Source organism: Anopheles nili, chromosome 3 (genome assembly GCF_943737925.1).
Source record: "Anopheles nili chromosome 3, idAnoNiliSN_F5_01, whole genome shotgun sequence".
NCBI lineage: Eukaryota > Metazoa > Arthropoda > Insecta > Diptera > Culicidae > Anopheles > Anopheles nili.
Window position 1 is genome coordinate 69,179,861 of NC_071292.1, and position 16,399 is coordinate 69,196,259.

Genomic DNA, 16,399 nt, shown 5'->3' on the forward strand with positions numbered 1-16,399 from the left:
GAAAGACGTTGCCAGGGTGTACGTAGAGCTATTTTCAAGTGAAATTATTGAAATACTTCCCTTGCTGGTAGAGAACTTTGTCGGTGAAGGGGCCGGTAGACAGGCGGACGGGACTCGTCCTGCGGCGTGCAGTACTTGGCTCCCAATGGGAACATTTTGGGGGAGCGTTTTCGAAGCAAAACCACAGCTGCTTCTTAATGTGTGCGTGTGTACGAGGATGGTTTTTTACGTTTAAAAATATTACACTGTGGCTTTTTGCGTTTTGCGCAACGGAAGGAACAGCTTAGATTTCGCCCATTCACTGAAGAAAAACACCAACTGCCCTTGCTTTCGTTTGGGGGCGCGTGAAGCTGGTTTGCTTTCACGATTGCTATCATTTACCTTCCCACAAGCGCGCACAACCCCGCACTCGAGACGTGCCCGGAATGTTGTGGCTTTTTGCCGTAGCTTGTGGGGTTTTTCACAGGTCCGGGTCCTTTTTCCTGCCCTACGGCTGAGGGGGAAATTATGGGAGACGGTTTAATGCGTCTTTGATTTTTGGTACAGGTTACCTCATAGTGGGTGATGTGTTGGAGTAGCAGTGGTATGGTTGGCTGTAACTTTCGTTGGAATTTTTGAATTCTGAATGTAGTATATTACACCGCTTCGTTGTGGAATATTCAAAACGTATGCCAAAGTATTTGTTTTATAAGCAAAACTTCGATGTTGAAATAAAATTTTAAATGCCTCGCACGTGTGAGGGAAAAGTAAGCTATTTTTATTTCTCGTATGTAAATAATTCCGCTTGTCCGTTTTGCATTCTACTTTCCCATGTATAGCTGAATTTGTATTCATGAGTTACAATTTAATTTGTTTTCTAAGGTGATTTCCATGATATAATTTTTGCCAATTGCATACTACCAGGCGCATACGATTGTAAAACCAGGTCTGCGTTTTCCTCATAGCTGGAAGAGCGGATTGTAAATAGTTTTTAATCAGAGATTCTGTGCATTAAGAAAGAGATTTGTTAACATGTGCTTCTCGATTAAGCCACTGTAAGCCAGTAATATTTTGCTGTTAGAGTGATTCCATTCAACGGAGTGTCAAAATTGTTAGTGAAAAGGTCAATGAAAACCGGCCTTTCCTTTACATACATTCCATAAGAAGCTTTGTGAAACGACACTCAATTAGCATAAATGGCCCATGCATGTTCATGCGCATAGTCGTCACTAGAGTTCACCGAACGCCCATCAGACGAACTGTAGGCAAATGTGATTCGCTTGAATAATGAGCAGACGAGTATTATCATTGCGGATTAAGTAATTTCCATGCACCGTTTGGTAGTCAAATGGCTGCTTCCGACGCATCCAGCCTACGCGGTTCTTGGCAATTCGTGGGAAGGAAGCCACACGCAACCATTCCAGACACCGAGCTTCCGGCCACGGGCTGTTTTCCGATGGATCTGTCGTCGTTTGTTTTTCGTTCGGTCTCACGTTGTGGCATCCTAAATTAGATAATTCCTAACCAGCGTCAGACGGTGGCGAAAGATTTCCCACCATCAGCTTCGGCCGTTCCGGGCCAGGCCAAAGCTCGTGACCCGCGTGTCTCCGGCCTTCGGCCTCCGGCACTGAATAATGTATACATTATTGGCAGAGAATGTGTTGGAACAAATTGCCTACCGAGGTCGTATGAATATTCGATACTGATGAAAATTTTCTCCGCGAACCGGCGACATTCGGTTGCGCGGATCGACCCGGATCGCATAATGCGCCCGGCCGGTGTACGATCGCAGCAGGCCTAGAAATCGAAGTGCACCGTGAGATAGGGATGGAGGCAGATTCTGACGTCGAGGACTTACTTTTTTTCCGCACCGCATTATCTCCACAATCAGCTGAATTTATGGGCTGGGAAAAATAAAACACAATTTATAGGCAATAAATATAAATTCGATTACTTAACGCCTCGTCTCGCGCACCACAGCGCTGTGCGGTTGGCTGGTTGCGCGGGTTCTGGCTGATTGCACGTGAGCGTGACACAGCCCGGAAACGGAAGCCTTCCAACGTGGAAGCCCACCATAACCTGAAAGGTCTATGGAAGGCGTTGGAAGGCGTAGGCGAAGCCTGAGTGTACGTTGGAGGTTTTTTTTCGACTGCCTTCAACCGTCGCGTTGGCGGTGGCGTGTGAAATTTTCGGGAATCATTCTCCACTCCAGTGGTGCCCTGACGGGGGAGAACACTTGGCTGTTGTTTCTTAGAGAGCTTCGAACAGCTCGTCACCAAAAGAAGTCATCGTGTTCCGGAGGCAGAAAAAAAGGGCGGGCAATGCGTGCTGACGAAGATTAGTGAAGCAAACCCGCTCGCGCATTGGACCCAGGAGACGCATAATAGAGGACGCAAAGTGGCGTTTCGTCGCAATATTTCGATCGATATTATGCTTCACGTGTCGAGCAAACACCCTTTCCCTTTGGCAAAACCCTAACTTGGGCATAAAAAGAAAAACGGAGAACAAAAAAACACGGCAGGAGCAAGCGCTACGTCGTCCTTGTCAGGTCATCTAGTTGGCTGTTTTCGAGAGCGGTTTAGGATGGTGGGTTCTTTCGATGGGCTCCTAGATCGGTCGATGGCAATGGCGAGGAAATATGACGCTCTGGAGCGCGTGTATCGCGTCATCAGACGCGTTGCCAGTGGCGCAGAGCGATAATTTATGTTGGATCGGCAGGTTTCCGTGGGCGCCTTTGCATATCGTCTTTGGCAGCGCACCGGGAACGGTTGATAGCGTGTGTCTGGTCGAGCATTTATTACTTTTGATGCTATGACGTTTGGATGGAAGGGTTGCTGGTTGCTTTCAGTCGTGCTTGATAATTTGGCATGATACCATACAACAACCGGGAGCTTGAGCGACTGAAAGCCGAACAGAGGAAAAGCATCGTTTGGAAGAAAAACAAATTTGTGCTGTCATGATTCAAAAAACAGTCCAAAATTTCCTATCAATTCCTTACAACAAATGAAACGAATCGTCATCGATGGTGCACTTTTTATCTGCCTCCAGTAATGTAATCAAAGCCTTTACATCTACGTGCAGCTTGCTCATCCTCTACCGAAGCGCACCCTCGGACATGTCTTTAACATTCAGCCAAAGCGAACGATTGCTTCCGTTTGTGTGTGAAAACGCAACTTTACTGGCGGTTTGATCGTACCAACGACCAACTTTTGCTCCCTCTATTTACACTTGCCACGAACTTTGACGCTCAAAACCCCTTTCCGGCTTGAACGGGAGTGATGGAAAATTTCCTCACCTTTAAGACCTGTGGAAGGCGAAAGGTCCATTATGCTGGGATTCTTTTTCCGCTCATTCTTGCTCTTTCGGTCGCCATCATTCGCCATCCTTTCGCCGGTACCGTAAATGGTGCTGCTGAATTTTCTCCAATTGTAGCTTTAAGTACGGCCAGCCGGCATCTTGCGCTCGGTTCGTTACGTTCTCGCTGATTTTTTGGCTCATGGTTCGGTTCTTTTTTTTTATCTCAAGCCCCCACACCGAAGGTGTTTGTTGCAAATCGAATCACTCTCCCCGTGCACACCTTGCAGGAGTAAACTTTCCCGTTTGAATCGATAGCCGGCAGACGGGGAGAAACGCACAGTTAAGGATACGCGTGAGCGTGGGTTGTGAAACAGTGTGCCAAAAATACGCCAACAGAGGGCTGCAACGTACGCGTAGCGCGTTTCATACGGGAAGTGGTATTTTTATGCTATCGAAAGCATGACGTGGTGGTGGATGGGTGAGTGGACAGGCGGGTGGCTTCGGTTTGAATACAAATGAGGCACAGGGAAAGAATCGAGCATTGGAAAAACTCACGCTGCCCGCGTGGAAAATCTCCATTTCTTTCAATCAAAAGTGTGAGTAAATCTTACACGCACAACGCACAGATTACACCGTCCGGGGCTGAAGCAAGTAAGGCGAGATTCTGTTTTTTATTCTTTCCATTTCATCCTTCTTCGAAGCTTTCGCGCAGAAGTAAAGCAATTTTTCACTACGCGAAACTTTGGAATAAAATAAAAACTCCGCCCGTTTGTCGTTGGCACCATTTGATACCGCGCGAACCGCGCGAATGGGAAATCACTTCACACATAATCGTACAAAACCGTACAAAGCCAAGGGCTTGGAAGCGCCCGGCCACGGGAACGATACATACCTCTGTTCCGGCGCCGATGTTTAACTGTCCCGTGGACTAAGCGACCGAACTGAACGAAAGGCAGCCAACGGCAATGTTAAGTGCAAAGCAAAACGAACAAAAAAAAAGCACTGTTACAACGCTTCAACCTTCTTCAACATCAACAAGCTCACTACCCACCCGAGTGGTGGTAGAGTGGTTGGAAAACTTTTAGAACTCATTAAAAAAATCTCGTTACTAAAGTTATTTTCTCCACCTTGTTCCCGGTGACTAACGGTCGGACGGACGTTACTGGAGGCGTTTGTGGCAACGGAGGACTGTGAAATAAATGGGCTGAGAAAAGCTTCCGTCAACGCGGTGTTGCCCGCGGTTTCGTTTCCTTCTTCTTCCGTGCCGGCAGCTGGGATGTTTCCCCAAAAAATAATCTGCATGAAATTGGTTAACGGAATAAAAATACATATTCAAGACGGAGGTTTTTCGCTGGGTGGGAAACGCCCCGAGGGCCTTCTGTTTCGGCGTTACGTTATACTTTCATTTTTCCGAATTTTATTTTGCTTTTTCCCGTGCATCACGACGTTCGGAAGCACGGTGCTCAATTGGGGTTGAATAGCTTATTTTTTTCGTCATAAATCGAAAAACAGTGTATTCGCAATAGGTGTTTACGATTAATGATCGTCCTGCTGCTAACAGCACAAGAATCTAAAATAAAGGAAGTCTCTTCTCTGATCCTCAGATTTTTCTTTAACTCGTTTTCATTACAGAACCATGTGGCTATACAGTTGGGTGGGGATCCTTTTGAGTGGACTGTTCGACATCACGGCTTTTTCCATCAACACCGATAATCAGGTTAGTAGTGCTGATGTAAATAAGATTGCAAAGAAGTTTTTTTAACGATATCTTGGACGTTTTGATGGTATATGATTAGATTTTTTCGGAAACATACATCTCTTTTATAGGTAACTTAACAGCTAGATGAAGTATAAAATTTTATACTACGGTAATTCGGAATATATATTCCTTTATCAAAATTAAAGCTCAAGTTTTTACTCTTACTGTATCGAATAGTTTGTAGTATTTATCTTTATCGAATCTTAATAAGTATAATTTCCCCCCTAAAAGCTATACGATTGTGATGTAAAATTACTTGATTTTCGTGCATTAAAATCAATTACCAAATTTCATGCCTAGTAAATAGAAAAGACAGAACAAGCTACGCAAAGTTTGTGAGCTAAAAAAAGCCACAAGTTACGATCGAGCTTTACCGCGAATGACTTATGAGCGTTTAAGTCTTCTCGCAAGGAAGCGTTCCTTGGGGCAAACCTTAGGGTAACCTTCAGCATCCAACGACCGGCCTCTCAATTGAATCTCGCTGAAACCATTTCTGAACATTGTTTAATTAAAACTTCCTCCAATAACTGTCACATAAATGTAGCAACCGTGGTGTATTCAACCGTGGAAATAAACATTCCCCCGGTCTTTATTTGCTGATGAAAATTTACGCCCGTAGATGGTTTCTCCATCTAGTTCGCTCCATTTCCCATCGTCAGCTGAACAAGCACCCTAGAAAATCCCACCGACACGGCTGCAGTCGAGTGGGAAGCAGAGTCCCGCGCGTCCTGGCGTTCGTACCGTAAAGTTCAATCTAGAGCATTCTTTCGTGCCCACCAGGAGACACCTGCACACGCGTTCGATTTTAGAGCTACGACACTAGCTGGTAAAGCGTGTGAAACTTTGCACGAATCGAAGCAGAATGTATGGAGACGATGCGCAATAAAGTATCGCCCCATTGACCACCGTAAATTGTGCACCATTAGCTTCGTCGCTTCGGTCGCAAATCAGCGCTTTTTGGACTTTCGGGCCACCCGGAGCGACTTCGAGCGAGCTTTAATCCAGCGTGAACGGAACGGCGTTCGGTGTGCGGGAAAAATGGTATTTGTTCACCTTTGCCCGGACATTTTTATGTGCCGAATTTTCTTCTGCGTTTTTTGCTGGCAGCCAACGCTTCAAGCTCCAATTTGTCGTTGGCACCGAGCCCGTTCTTCACCATGAATACCGAAATCCAGCAGTTTGCCTTACCGCGCGAAAATTGGCGTAAATATGTCACTTTGCTGCGGACCGTAGCTTCCACTCACGTGCAGGGACAACCCGTTGGCCAACCTTTTGTCCTCAATCCTTTGCGTTTTCAGCTTCGTCCTTGGGGTTCGGCTTGTCCTGCACGTTTGAATGAAGTGAAGTGAAAGTTATTGAGATGGCCAGGAAGTAAATTTAAAATTTTACGACCCCTTCGCAGAAGGTGGAACTGAGCCATCCGAGCGTGGTCATCTTTTCTCAAACTTTTGCTCTTTCCATTACGGGCGCACCGGGGGGGCGTTTTTCGCTTTCTTTCTGTCCACGACGGGCTGCAGGACATCGGCGATGACGTTCATTTCCTGCTGAGGGCTACCATGGAGCTGTCGCTTTGAGAAGTTTGTGATCGGAGGTTTCCGGTACCGGTGCGAGCCGGGTCTAATCCACTCCATTCTAGTCCGTCGTTTTAGCACGCTTTACGTGCCTTCAGGGAGCCCTTCAAAGCTGCCACCCGTTGCGTTGCTCGGTCGGATGGTGGATCCGATGCTCGGCAAACTTACGGCCTAATATAGATTATTGAATATTTACCGCCTTAAGGGAGATTACGCTCTGGGTTCGGTGTTGGAATGAGGTGGCAAAGATGCGGCAGCCTACCGGCTAGTTCCATGCAACGGCTCGTTTGCTCTGATTGGATTACGGTGCAGACTGGAGCATCGGGAACTGCAAAGCTATTGTTTTAATCCTTGAAGCACGCCAAAAAAGCCACCACAGCAGTAGCACAGGAGGACGGGTTTCCCGAAAACAGCTGTGTGAGAGTGAATGTGTCCCAAGGTGACCAGAAAGTGTGTCCGATTTGAGCAGGAGAAAATGTCACCATCATTCATCGCACACAAAATGGGACCAACCGATTTGCTCCCACATTCCCCATTAGCCGCTCGATTGTACCGAAGCACTAAAGCAAGCTTTCGTTCTATTCTCTCACACGCCAACAGATTTATGAACCACAAATAGGAGTAAATTATGGTAAGTATTCCATCCGGCGCTTGGGTTGCGTGTTTGAATAGGCGCACGTTCGGAGCAGCGCACTCGATCGGATTCCATTTTAATAGGATAAATTCAATCACGATCGTGTCCTGATTGGGGCGAACCGTACCTGGGAAATGGATCGAAATGCTCTGCCGTGTGTTGCCAATTACGGTGGATAAATCTCTAGCGATGAAGCGACCTTCCGAACGTGCACCTCCGTGCGTCACACGAGCGGGAAAAAAAGGACGTAGAAATTGCTCCGACAAAACGGTTCCGTTTCCGCACTCGTCAATAACCGATCCGATGGACTATTGATTTTCTTGCTGCCCGTTTTTATCGCTGTCCTTTTTCGCAGATAGTTGCACGGTTGGGAATGGGACGTACTTCCACGGCGAGACGTTCAAGCTCGACTGCCGAACGCAGTGCGTGTGCCAGGTAAGTAGCCCGGGATGGGAAATGATTCCCATTTCACGGGAAGGCAATCAATATTTTTGTTCTTTCATCCTCCCTAAGTGAGTTGGTTTGTCGAACGGACGAATCGGTTGCCATTTTGCAAATCATGCCGCTTGATCGGGTTTCGCAGGTTTTGTCCTGATCGCACGATGGGAAAGGATTCCATGTGCGCTGAGCAAAAAAGACAAGGTACTGAAATAACACACCCCCCGAAAGGTCACAAAGGGCTGGTGGAGAAGTTCGAATTTTTGCCCTTCCGGTGGAGCGTAACACGAGCAGCTCGTTAGAAACGGTGTCACCAAGGAGGCGGCCTTTCGCAGCCCAGTAATTAACTCCTGACATTGCCGGTCCAACGTGATAATTACATTTTACAACATTCGAAACGGTTTCGACCCACCCTGCTCTCGTTATCGGTCCGTTATCTCGCACATCTTGCGTATCAATCCCGTTCTTCGGTCGCTCAGGTTCCCTTCGAAGGAATAAAGGGATTGTTTATTTTTGCCGTTACGCTCCTTCCGACGCCTGTCCTCTTCCGTTTCTCTTTCTTCTCGCTGGTCCCCCAGGTATCACTGGACCATCAAATTTTGTCGCCTTCTTCTTCGAAACCATCCTGGGAGCGTGATGGACCCTGGCTGGGCGCGATGGTCAATCTGATCCGCTATCGTTTCGGTAATTTTGCTCCAAATTCAATCAGGTCCATCCCACAGGACCGTAACGGAGCGGCCGCCAACCGGCGCTGGCTGGGCAGGGAAATTCGTTTTACAACCGTGAACTGCTTGTTGTCTAATCAAACAAAGTTTCCGGCGCGGAGGCGAACTCGGAGCAATGTAAATACGGTGGTCCGATGGATGAAGGGGACGAGCGTCGCGAGTTGGGATGTATCGGGATTTAAGGATCATTTTTTTGTTGCTGCTATTTATTCCATTCCTCGGAAGTGGAAGGATATCGGTACGATGGGCTTGCTTATATCTGCGCTTGCTGGGAAAACCAATTACACGTTAGTCAATATTTGAGATGATTTCTTTCGAACTTTTTTTGTGACATGCTTTCTTTTTTCCCAGTTGGAAGGATAATTTTTCCACTTTGTGTCGTGGTGTGTTGCGGACCTACGGTTTTTTTTTGTTCCCCTGCGCGTGTTTGCATAGAAAATCGTACCTCGGGCACGAGCCGCGATACCGTTTTGGGGGCGATAAAAATAAACTGATCAACGTCGACGCCGTGGGATTCTGATCGTAAATGTAATTACTTTTGCAGAATGGCCGCCACGCCTGCTCGACGCTGTGCCCACACGAGAATTTGCCACCACCAGTCGACACCTCGATATGTATGGCACCGAAGCTGGTCGAGTTGCCGGACCATTGCTGCCGGGTGTGGCTTTGCGAGCAGCCTGCAACCGATGGTAAGTATTCTCTCTTGTTCGTGAACGTTTGTTTTGTGGATTGAGAAAATTGGGTTATTGAGATCGTTATTTAAAGGTGCTTTTCAGAGACCTTTTTAAATAAGTTTTAGAATCAAACGAAGTAAAGAAGGTAATTAGTTCTTAGAAATCAAGTTGTTCATTTGAAATACACTAATAGAGTAATGAATAATATCAGAATGATAGTTGCAGAACATGTTTTATATTAAATTTGTGTGAATAACATTTGTCAAAAAACTGTAAGGTAGTTATTTGAAATCAGAGCTATAAACGAAGTACATTCGCATACAAATACTGTGAGAAAAAAGCCCGTGTGTTACACTGGTCAAATGTTTCCTAAAGCTTCCGTTCATTCGGAAGCCAAACGTCTACCACGCTTCGGTGAAGTCCTATCTCACCGTGTGGTCCTGACCGTCACCTTACTCCACAAACGGGTGATTTACCGGCGCTCGCTTTCACATGTATTTTTGTGGGTTCCGGATTTTTGGCATGATTTCTTTTTCTTCCGTTGCTCCCGGAAAATCCCATTTCAGCCCTCAACAAGAACGCGTCGTTCTTGTCCCGTTTTTCCCGCTTTACTTGTCGCTTTTGCAAACACGGCCGTACATCATCGGCACGATTGCCTTGCATGCGGAGGATCATTAATTTCGGTTGTTTTCCGTATTGTGTCGCCAGGTTCACGTCTGACGATTTTTCCCGCTTGCGTTCGGGTACACGCTTTATCCTACGGCTGCCACTCCACGAAAGTGAGATGTCATACCGAACGCGGGCTAGGTTTTATCCGTTTATTTTACTACGTGTGTCCTTTTTTTTTACTCCCTCCATCCTGTGGCCACCTCCTGTGGCTGTCTACGGGATCCTGCGGTCTGTCTACGGTGTGGTTTCTGTTATCAACGATTCACCGGGTGCTCTGTTCCGCTGCATCGGTTTGGTTTCGGAACCGCATTTAGACGCGAGGTTGCACGGGAAAAAGGACACGTGTCGAAAGTGCTCACTTGTGTGCGTGCGTGTCTGTGTGTGAAGGGAAAACTTATATGCATCCACATCATCCTCTCTCTTTCTCTCTTTCATTGGGTTTGGTTTCAGTGAACGCGACCTGTTACAACTCGTCCACCACGCTGTGGTCGCCATGTTCGCAAAGCTGCGGTATCGGAACGTCGACCAGAAACATCACCACCACGCCTGGTTGCCAGAAGCTCAGCACGATCCGGTTGTGCGAGAACCACCGGTGCAGCCGCGAGGGTAATAATTACTACATCACCGAGAGCAAACCGATCGCGGCCGCTGGCAGCGAAGAGACCGAGGGCATCTCTAGCGAGGGCCATCACAGCGTCATCAACCGTAAACATCGCCCGTACGATGGTGGCACCGGTTACGTCCCGAACAGCATCACCCTAGTGGGCGATAACGAACATCGAAGGCGGGTGAGTAAGGTGAAACGGCCGCACCCTGCGGGCGCCCGGAAATCAACCCCATGGATGCCCAAATTCTCTTCCTTACCAAATCCCTTTCTTCCGGAAGATTATCCATCCCATCAACTCATTAGGCGAGGCTAGGCTGCCACGTGAATTCCCCCGCACCAATCCAGCGTGCGGTAAGGATGAATAATTATCTAATGACTTTCGATACCATTTTCCCGCGTAAACCCACAGAAGGGCCATGAGTGTCGGAGCATCCAGCGGACGGCGTCGTCGCGGTTGCGGCTCGGGCCGTGTGTTTCGCGGAAGCTGTACCGACCAAAATCCTGCAGCTTGTGCCAGGATTCCAGCATGTGCTGTGTGCCTTCAATAACCACTACTATTAAGGTAAGAGCAGATACCGAAATCGATATGTTGCGATGGGTTGTCATTACGCGTGCGGCGTCGCTGTCTGACCTGCTTTTGAGCATTGCACCCTGTGTTTGAGGCGGGCCATTCCTCGAGCGCGGTGTAATTGAATGGTAATAGTTTGCAAATAGTTGCGATTAGTTCGAGTGAGCTCGCAACGGGTGTAAATCAAATCGCAAAACCATCGGTTGAGCGGCAAATGGAACCGCTCTTCCCAGGAGGCGTAATTACACCGCATTTTGGACTGGTTCAGGCGTGCCTAGAGTGGTTTCGTGAAATAATTGTATAAATTACCATATACGCCGCCATTTGCAATTTAATTGAACGTTTTAGCTCACTATTTATTGGGGAAACTTGCACAACCGACATTCAGCCAAATTTTGAGGTTAGCTCCCGAAGGTATGCAATTCACGTTACACCTGAAATCGATGTTCACGCAAGGGTGATTTGACTTCCACAGCTCGCCGTTATCGGCGATGATGATAACCATGTGAATCTGCTAGTTCAACACGTTCATCATACGCCTACATTTGTGTCTCACTGTCTCACTCTCTCCTCCACCGACAGGTTGAACTTCTGTGCCCTTTGAACTCCGGCGATCCGTTCGACTTCATCGAACACGGTTACGACCTCTGGGACAGTGCGTCGATCGATCCGCTCGACCAGGAGATGCTGCAGTCACGCCAGATCCACATCGAGAACAAGTTCGTCGACGTTCAGTGGGTGCTGAAGTGTGAATGCGGTCCGAGGGTAAGTACCATTGAGGGCCTACATGAAAAGCACTGCGCCAACTCCCTCTCGAAATGGCCCCATTTTGAGGCGAAAGCTTTATTCATCTTTGTTTGCACAACTATTTCCACCGTTCTCGCAATCCACCGTGTGGCTTACATTTACCGTCTAGGGTAAAAATTAACCGGAAATGGACCTGCAAAGGTATTCTGGTCGACCAACTGGCCGCTTTGATCTACCGCTTCCTGTGAGCGGATTCAGTGGAGTCTCGCCGGTCGCAACGAGCACGACAAATTACACCATCACGTTGCCAGATAGTTTTGCTCCACCGCAATGTGGGCTACCGTTGGTGTCCAGGATGTACCCACTGCACATACCCACACACAGTCACCAGTTGGCAACCACAATGTATTAAAATAAATTGGTTCATTTCCGGGACAAAGTGCTGGAGCACGGGACCGGCCACTGCTGATGACCACTTGGGAGCGCCATGCAAAGCGAACGGGAAATAAATTACGACCAAACGTTCCTGCACCCGTTTCTGCTTGTCGTTGGACGGTGTTGGGGCTTTTTTTTCGTCTCTTTGCTGCTCTCCACAGGACACGAGCGACATCTTGATTGCGAGACAGTCGGCTCCTCGCCAATAACTCTCGATTGTTTGTGGCCAACGACGTCACGGTTGCACATTCCTCAACTCGGACTCGGTCCTGGATGAGTCGTGCAGGATATGGACGATGAGAGCGAAAGTTCAAAGGATGTGCCCTTACGCCGAGGACGAGTCCGTAGAGAGATAAGACGTCCCTTAGCAACAGCAGGGACTAGTAGGCAGGAAGAATTGAACACCCACACAGATGAAACGGATCATTAGGGCGCCCGTCCTGTGAGGGAGTACTTCACAGCACAGCAAGCCATGCAGATGTTTGTGGGCTTTAAGGAGACCCATATCCTGGCAACGTCATCATAAGCGTGAGGCTGGAGTACCATTGCAGCGGAACCTTGTGGGCATCTTCCTGTCGCAGCTTCAGCTCGCATGCCGACTTTGTACGTTTGCGAATGGAGTGAGTTCCGGTCGGTTCGAGGAGCATATTTACTTTTGCTTCCTTCCACATAGCCACATTTTGTTCCTTCGTTTGTTCGCTGCTACCTCTTTGGTGCCGTTGGCGGAGACATTTGCTGCTCCATTTGCGCAATCAAAACAATTTCCATAACACTTTCCAATAGCTCGCTGCACGGTATCGATTCTTTCCAGCAGGGGGAAGGACTGCTGAAGCACCGGAAGCCGGAACTGGCGCACCCCCGGGGTAATAAGCATGTCATTAAAACGGTGGTTCGAGTTGGGTGCGAGTGAGAGGAATAAAATCGAACGATAATGGTTACGGTACTAGGGCACTCTGGGAAGGAGACCGTTATGTGGTGGCCCAGCTGTGCGGTTTTCCTGGCACTCGAGGACGAGCCGTGTGAGTTCCGGTAGGTGAGAAAATTGGTTTCCGAAAGCGTTTGCCATACGGCTCGGGGCTGTTTTCGGTGTGGTGCCGAAAATCGGTGGAAAACGTCTTCACAAGGAACCAGGCGTCGCAACTTCACACCGACGCTTCACGGCGTGTGAGCGAGCCTAAGTGTTTTCGCTTTTTGTGGCTTGGTGTGGAGTGAAGGAGCTGATATAAAAAAAAATAAGGAGCAGTAGTGAAATGTGCTGAACGAGAGCGATATGTCACGGGGACTTTATCGGCTCCCCGAACTCGAAGCCCTGCCCATGATACGGTTGATCCTCGACCGTAATGGCTGCTTGGCGCAGCTGAGACCTCGAGAAAATGGCCGGAGAAAATGTCACAACGATTACGGGTGGGTCGCATTGTTATCAATCACCGTGAGTGACAAGCGTGAATCTTTTGGAGAGCGAGTGAGCGAGAGTTCCCTACGAAGGTGATGTAATCGCACATTCGGTGTGAGTTTATGACGTCTTGCTACCAGCCGCCCCCGGTGTTGCCCTCTTGCGATGGGGAGTTTATGGAATTCTCGTGTAAATAATATCTGTTTTGACTAATGATACCCCTTCTGGGTCGAGGCGTCGACCCGGCGGCTCCATTGCGGAACCGTTCCGACAGGTATTACAAGCGATATATATTGTGCCGGAGGCTTATTAGTAGGCTCTGGAGTTTCTTTTCTCTGCCTGCTTTTTTAGGGATGGTTTGTAGCCTCGTTGCGTGACGATGTTGGGTATTGTACGCTTGTATTGTTGTTGTGAGCTGAATAGTTTTGACGGACAGAGGGAAGGATTTGTCCGAACAGAGTTATGACACCAATCCAAGTGGCAAGTGAGCTGTACTAAACGATCATACATTTTTAATGCATCTCTGAACGAAAGAAATAAAGATTGATGGTAAAGGATTTTGCTTTACTGTAGAGTGTCGCTTGCTTTGAATGCTAGAGGAAAATATGGAAATTATTCCTCATGTCAGGCAGTTTGTTTGCCACATAAAATTGGGGTTGAATAACCCTCTAACAAGCTGTGAATATAGTATCATAACGAGCTTTCTTAGTAATCGAACGAGAGAAATGAGAAGCGTTCGTTTTCCGCGGTTTCTGCACGCTATACACAAACAGCTCTGATTGACTGAAATCATTCTCATCGTCTGCACTCCTTGTTTCTGGTGTTGTATGGGTGCAATGGAAATGCAATTAATTCGTCACTTCCTATCAAATACAAGGCCTGCCCGCAGCTGGAGGTCCCTTCAACGTCGGCCAATCGGTCAAAAGAGAAAACCCATTTTTTGCTTCCCGCATGCGCTGGCTATTAACATGCTGTGTTTGCTTGATTTTTTTCTGCTGTCCCTCTATTTTCCAGAGCAAAAACTGTCACCCACGGAAGGGAATGGGCGCGTCCTCGAGTTCCCATAGAGCGCCCGAGCCTTCCAAGGGACCACTAGCGAGCCCAGCGGGAGCTACAGAGCCGGTGGGAAGCAACAGAACCACCGTGTATCGATCGTCACCGGACACGGCACGTCCGCGCGACCAGGACGTGACCCGGGAAAGCGACTCAACCCCGAAAGACAACAACAACGCGCCAAACACCGACTACTACGACGCCAGCCCGGCCACGACCCGTAAGGCTCGCAAACACGCGGGCCACCATCGGCGCCCTTCGCACCATGGGGCGCATCATCGGCAACTGCACCGGCAACTGCTAAGGCAGATGCAATGGAACGATGCCAGCCAGGCCATGCAGAATGGCAGTGCCGAGCTGCTGAAGCGGGTCCATCGAACATAATAAACTGCAACTCCCTTCCCGGAAGCAGCGCAACCCCGACGCTGGGATCGTGTATAAAACTGCGATGCGGCCTGGTGCCGCTTCCGGTTGCTGGGTTGGGCGATCGGTAAACAAGCGGTAGGATGCTCCCTCCAGTGCCCGTGGGAGGGAACGAAGAACGAAGAGCAGCAACCCAACACATACGAAACACATACGGAGGACCCGATGCTGTCATATTGTACATCGATTCGTGCAAATATCGCCGTTGAAGAAGGCACTTTTATTGGCACTGCTCCTTTGGCGAGCATCCTGGGGGTTTGCTCCCTCCCGTAGGCTTTTCTTTTTGCGATTCGGAAAATATGCAAATCACCTTTAGGACGCTTTGTCCCCGTAGATCCTGTCCGTTCAATATTGGCACACCTGCCAAGATGCCAAGATGGAGAAACACAATTGAGGCTCGTGGTAGAAATGCGAGAAGGAACGTATGCTGCTTGTATATAGTTTTTAATTGAAAGATGGCGGAGTGATGCAGCAGAACGTTGATCAACGGAACGATCGGCTGATGAGGGAAAGGACACGTGCAGGTTGCAACCGTGCCGAAACACACTAATTTACACGGTAATCAGCTGCCTGGGGAAGAAATTACTACCATTTTCGTTTGCGATTTCCATTCCTTGCGGTGCGCCGTACGAAAGGGATGCTGTACGTCACGGGCGCTTCTTACTACTGCCGCGGTTAGGTACTGAACGAAGCTTTATAATTTATTCCGAGATGTACATTTTTGTTCGCGCTCGAAACGCAATACCCGCGACCGAGAGGTGCGCACCTTGTGTAGCCAATTGTCTAGCGCAAAACAGCGTCAAGAGCGAGAGAGAGAGAGAGAGAGAGAGAGATCTTTATCGGCAATGATAATGAATCGGGCATTTGCCTGAAAGAAAGCGAAAACAAGATAGTGCATGCGAGAACGTAAGAAGCAAGTGATAAAGCACAAGTAGTAGGATTTAGAGCATCATTCGGAACTAGTCCGCTTTACCACGGAGGGGCGAGCAAAAGGGCACGGGACGGGACGGACCGCAAGGGCCAGAGGGAACGTTATGCCGGGGAAGGCACGCCTGCAACCACCATATCCTACCAGAACCTCAAGCATCCAGCTACTAGCATCATCACCATTATCATCATTCTACTTCTATTCGCCACGGACGTGAATGGTTTCAAAACACTTGATATAGGTCTTTTTCGCGGGCGGTGGAACAATGCGTTGGTTGGTGGAGTGTGGAAGGTGAGCGGGAGGGGGGGAGGAGGGGAGAGAGAGGAAAAGTATCATACAACGTCACCGTTGGCCACCGTACGAGCCGGATGCCGTTTCTGCTCCACATCCTTGTCGTACGAATCATAATGAATGTATCAGCATCAGCTTTTTTCTCCTTTTTTTCTTCTTCTCTTTTGTTTTGTTTTATGTCGGTCCGATTGCTCTTCTAGCGGAGTCT

The 16,399-nt window shown here is 48.4% G+C and overlaps 1 protein-coding gene across 1 annotated transcript; it reads left to right on the forward strand.

Moving 5' to 3' along the window:
- Positions 1–4,912: 4,912 nt before the first annotated feature.
- Positions 4,913–14,933, forward strand: LOC128724941 (uncharacterized). Its single transcript, XM_053818662.1, has 8 exons — positions 4,913–4,993; positions 7,207–7,237; positions 7,596–7,675; positions 8,948–9,092; positions 10,197–10,534; positions 10,763–10,915; positions 11,504–11,686; positions 14,511–14,933. Exons 1-8 carry the CDS (start codon positions 4,913–4,915, stop codon positions 14,931–14,933), a joined length of 1,434 nt encoding a protein of 477 aa, XP_053674637.1.
- Positions 14,934–16,399: the final 1,466 nt, after the last annotated feature.

Coding starts and splice junctions, on each gene's coding strand:
- LOC128724941 (XM_053818662.1), top strand. CDS start 4,913: ATGTGGCTATACAGTTGGGTGGGGATCCTTTTGAGTGGACTGTTCGAC. Junction 7,238..7,595: donor ACAAATAGGAGTAAATTATG/GTAAGTATTCCA, acceptor CCTTTTTCGCAG/ATAGTTGCACGGTTGGGAAT. Junction 10,916..11,503: donor CAATAACCACTACTATTAAG/GTAAGAGCAGAT, acceptor CTCCACCGACAG/GTTGAACTTCTGTGCCCTTT.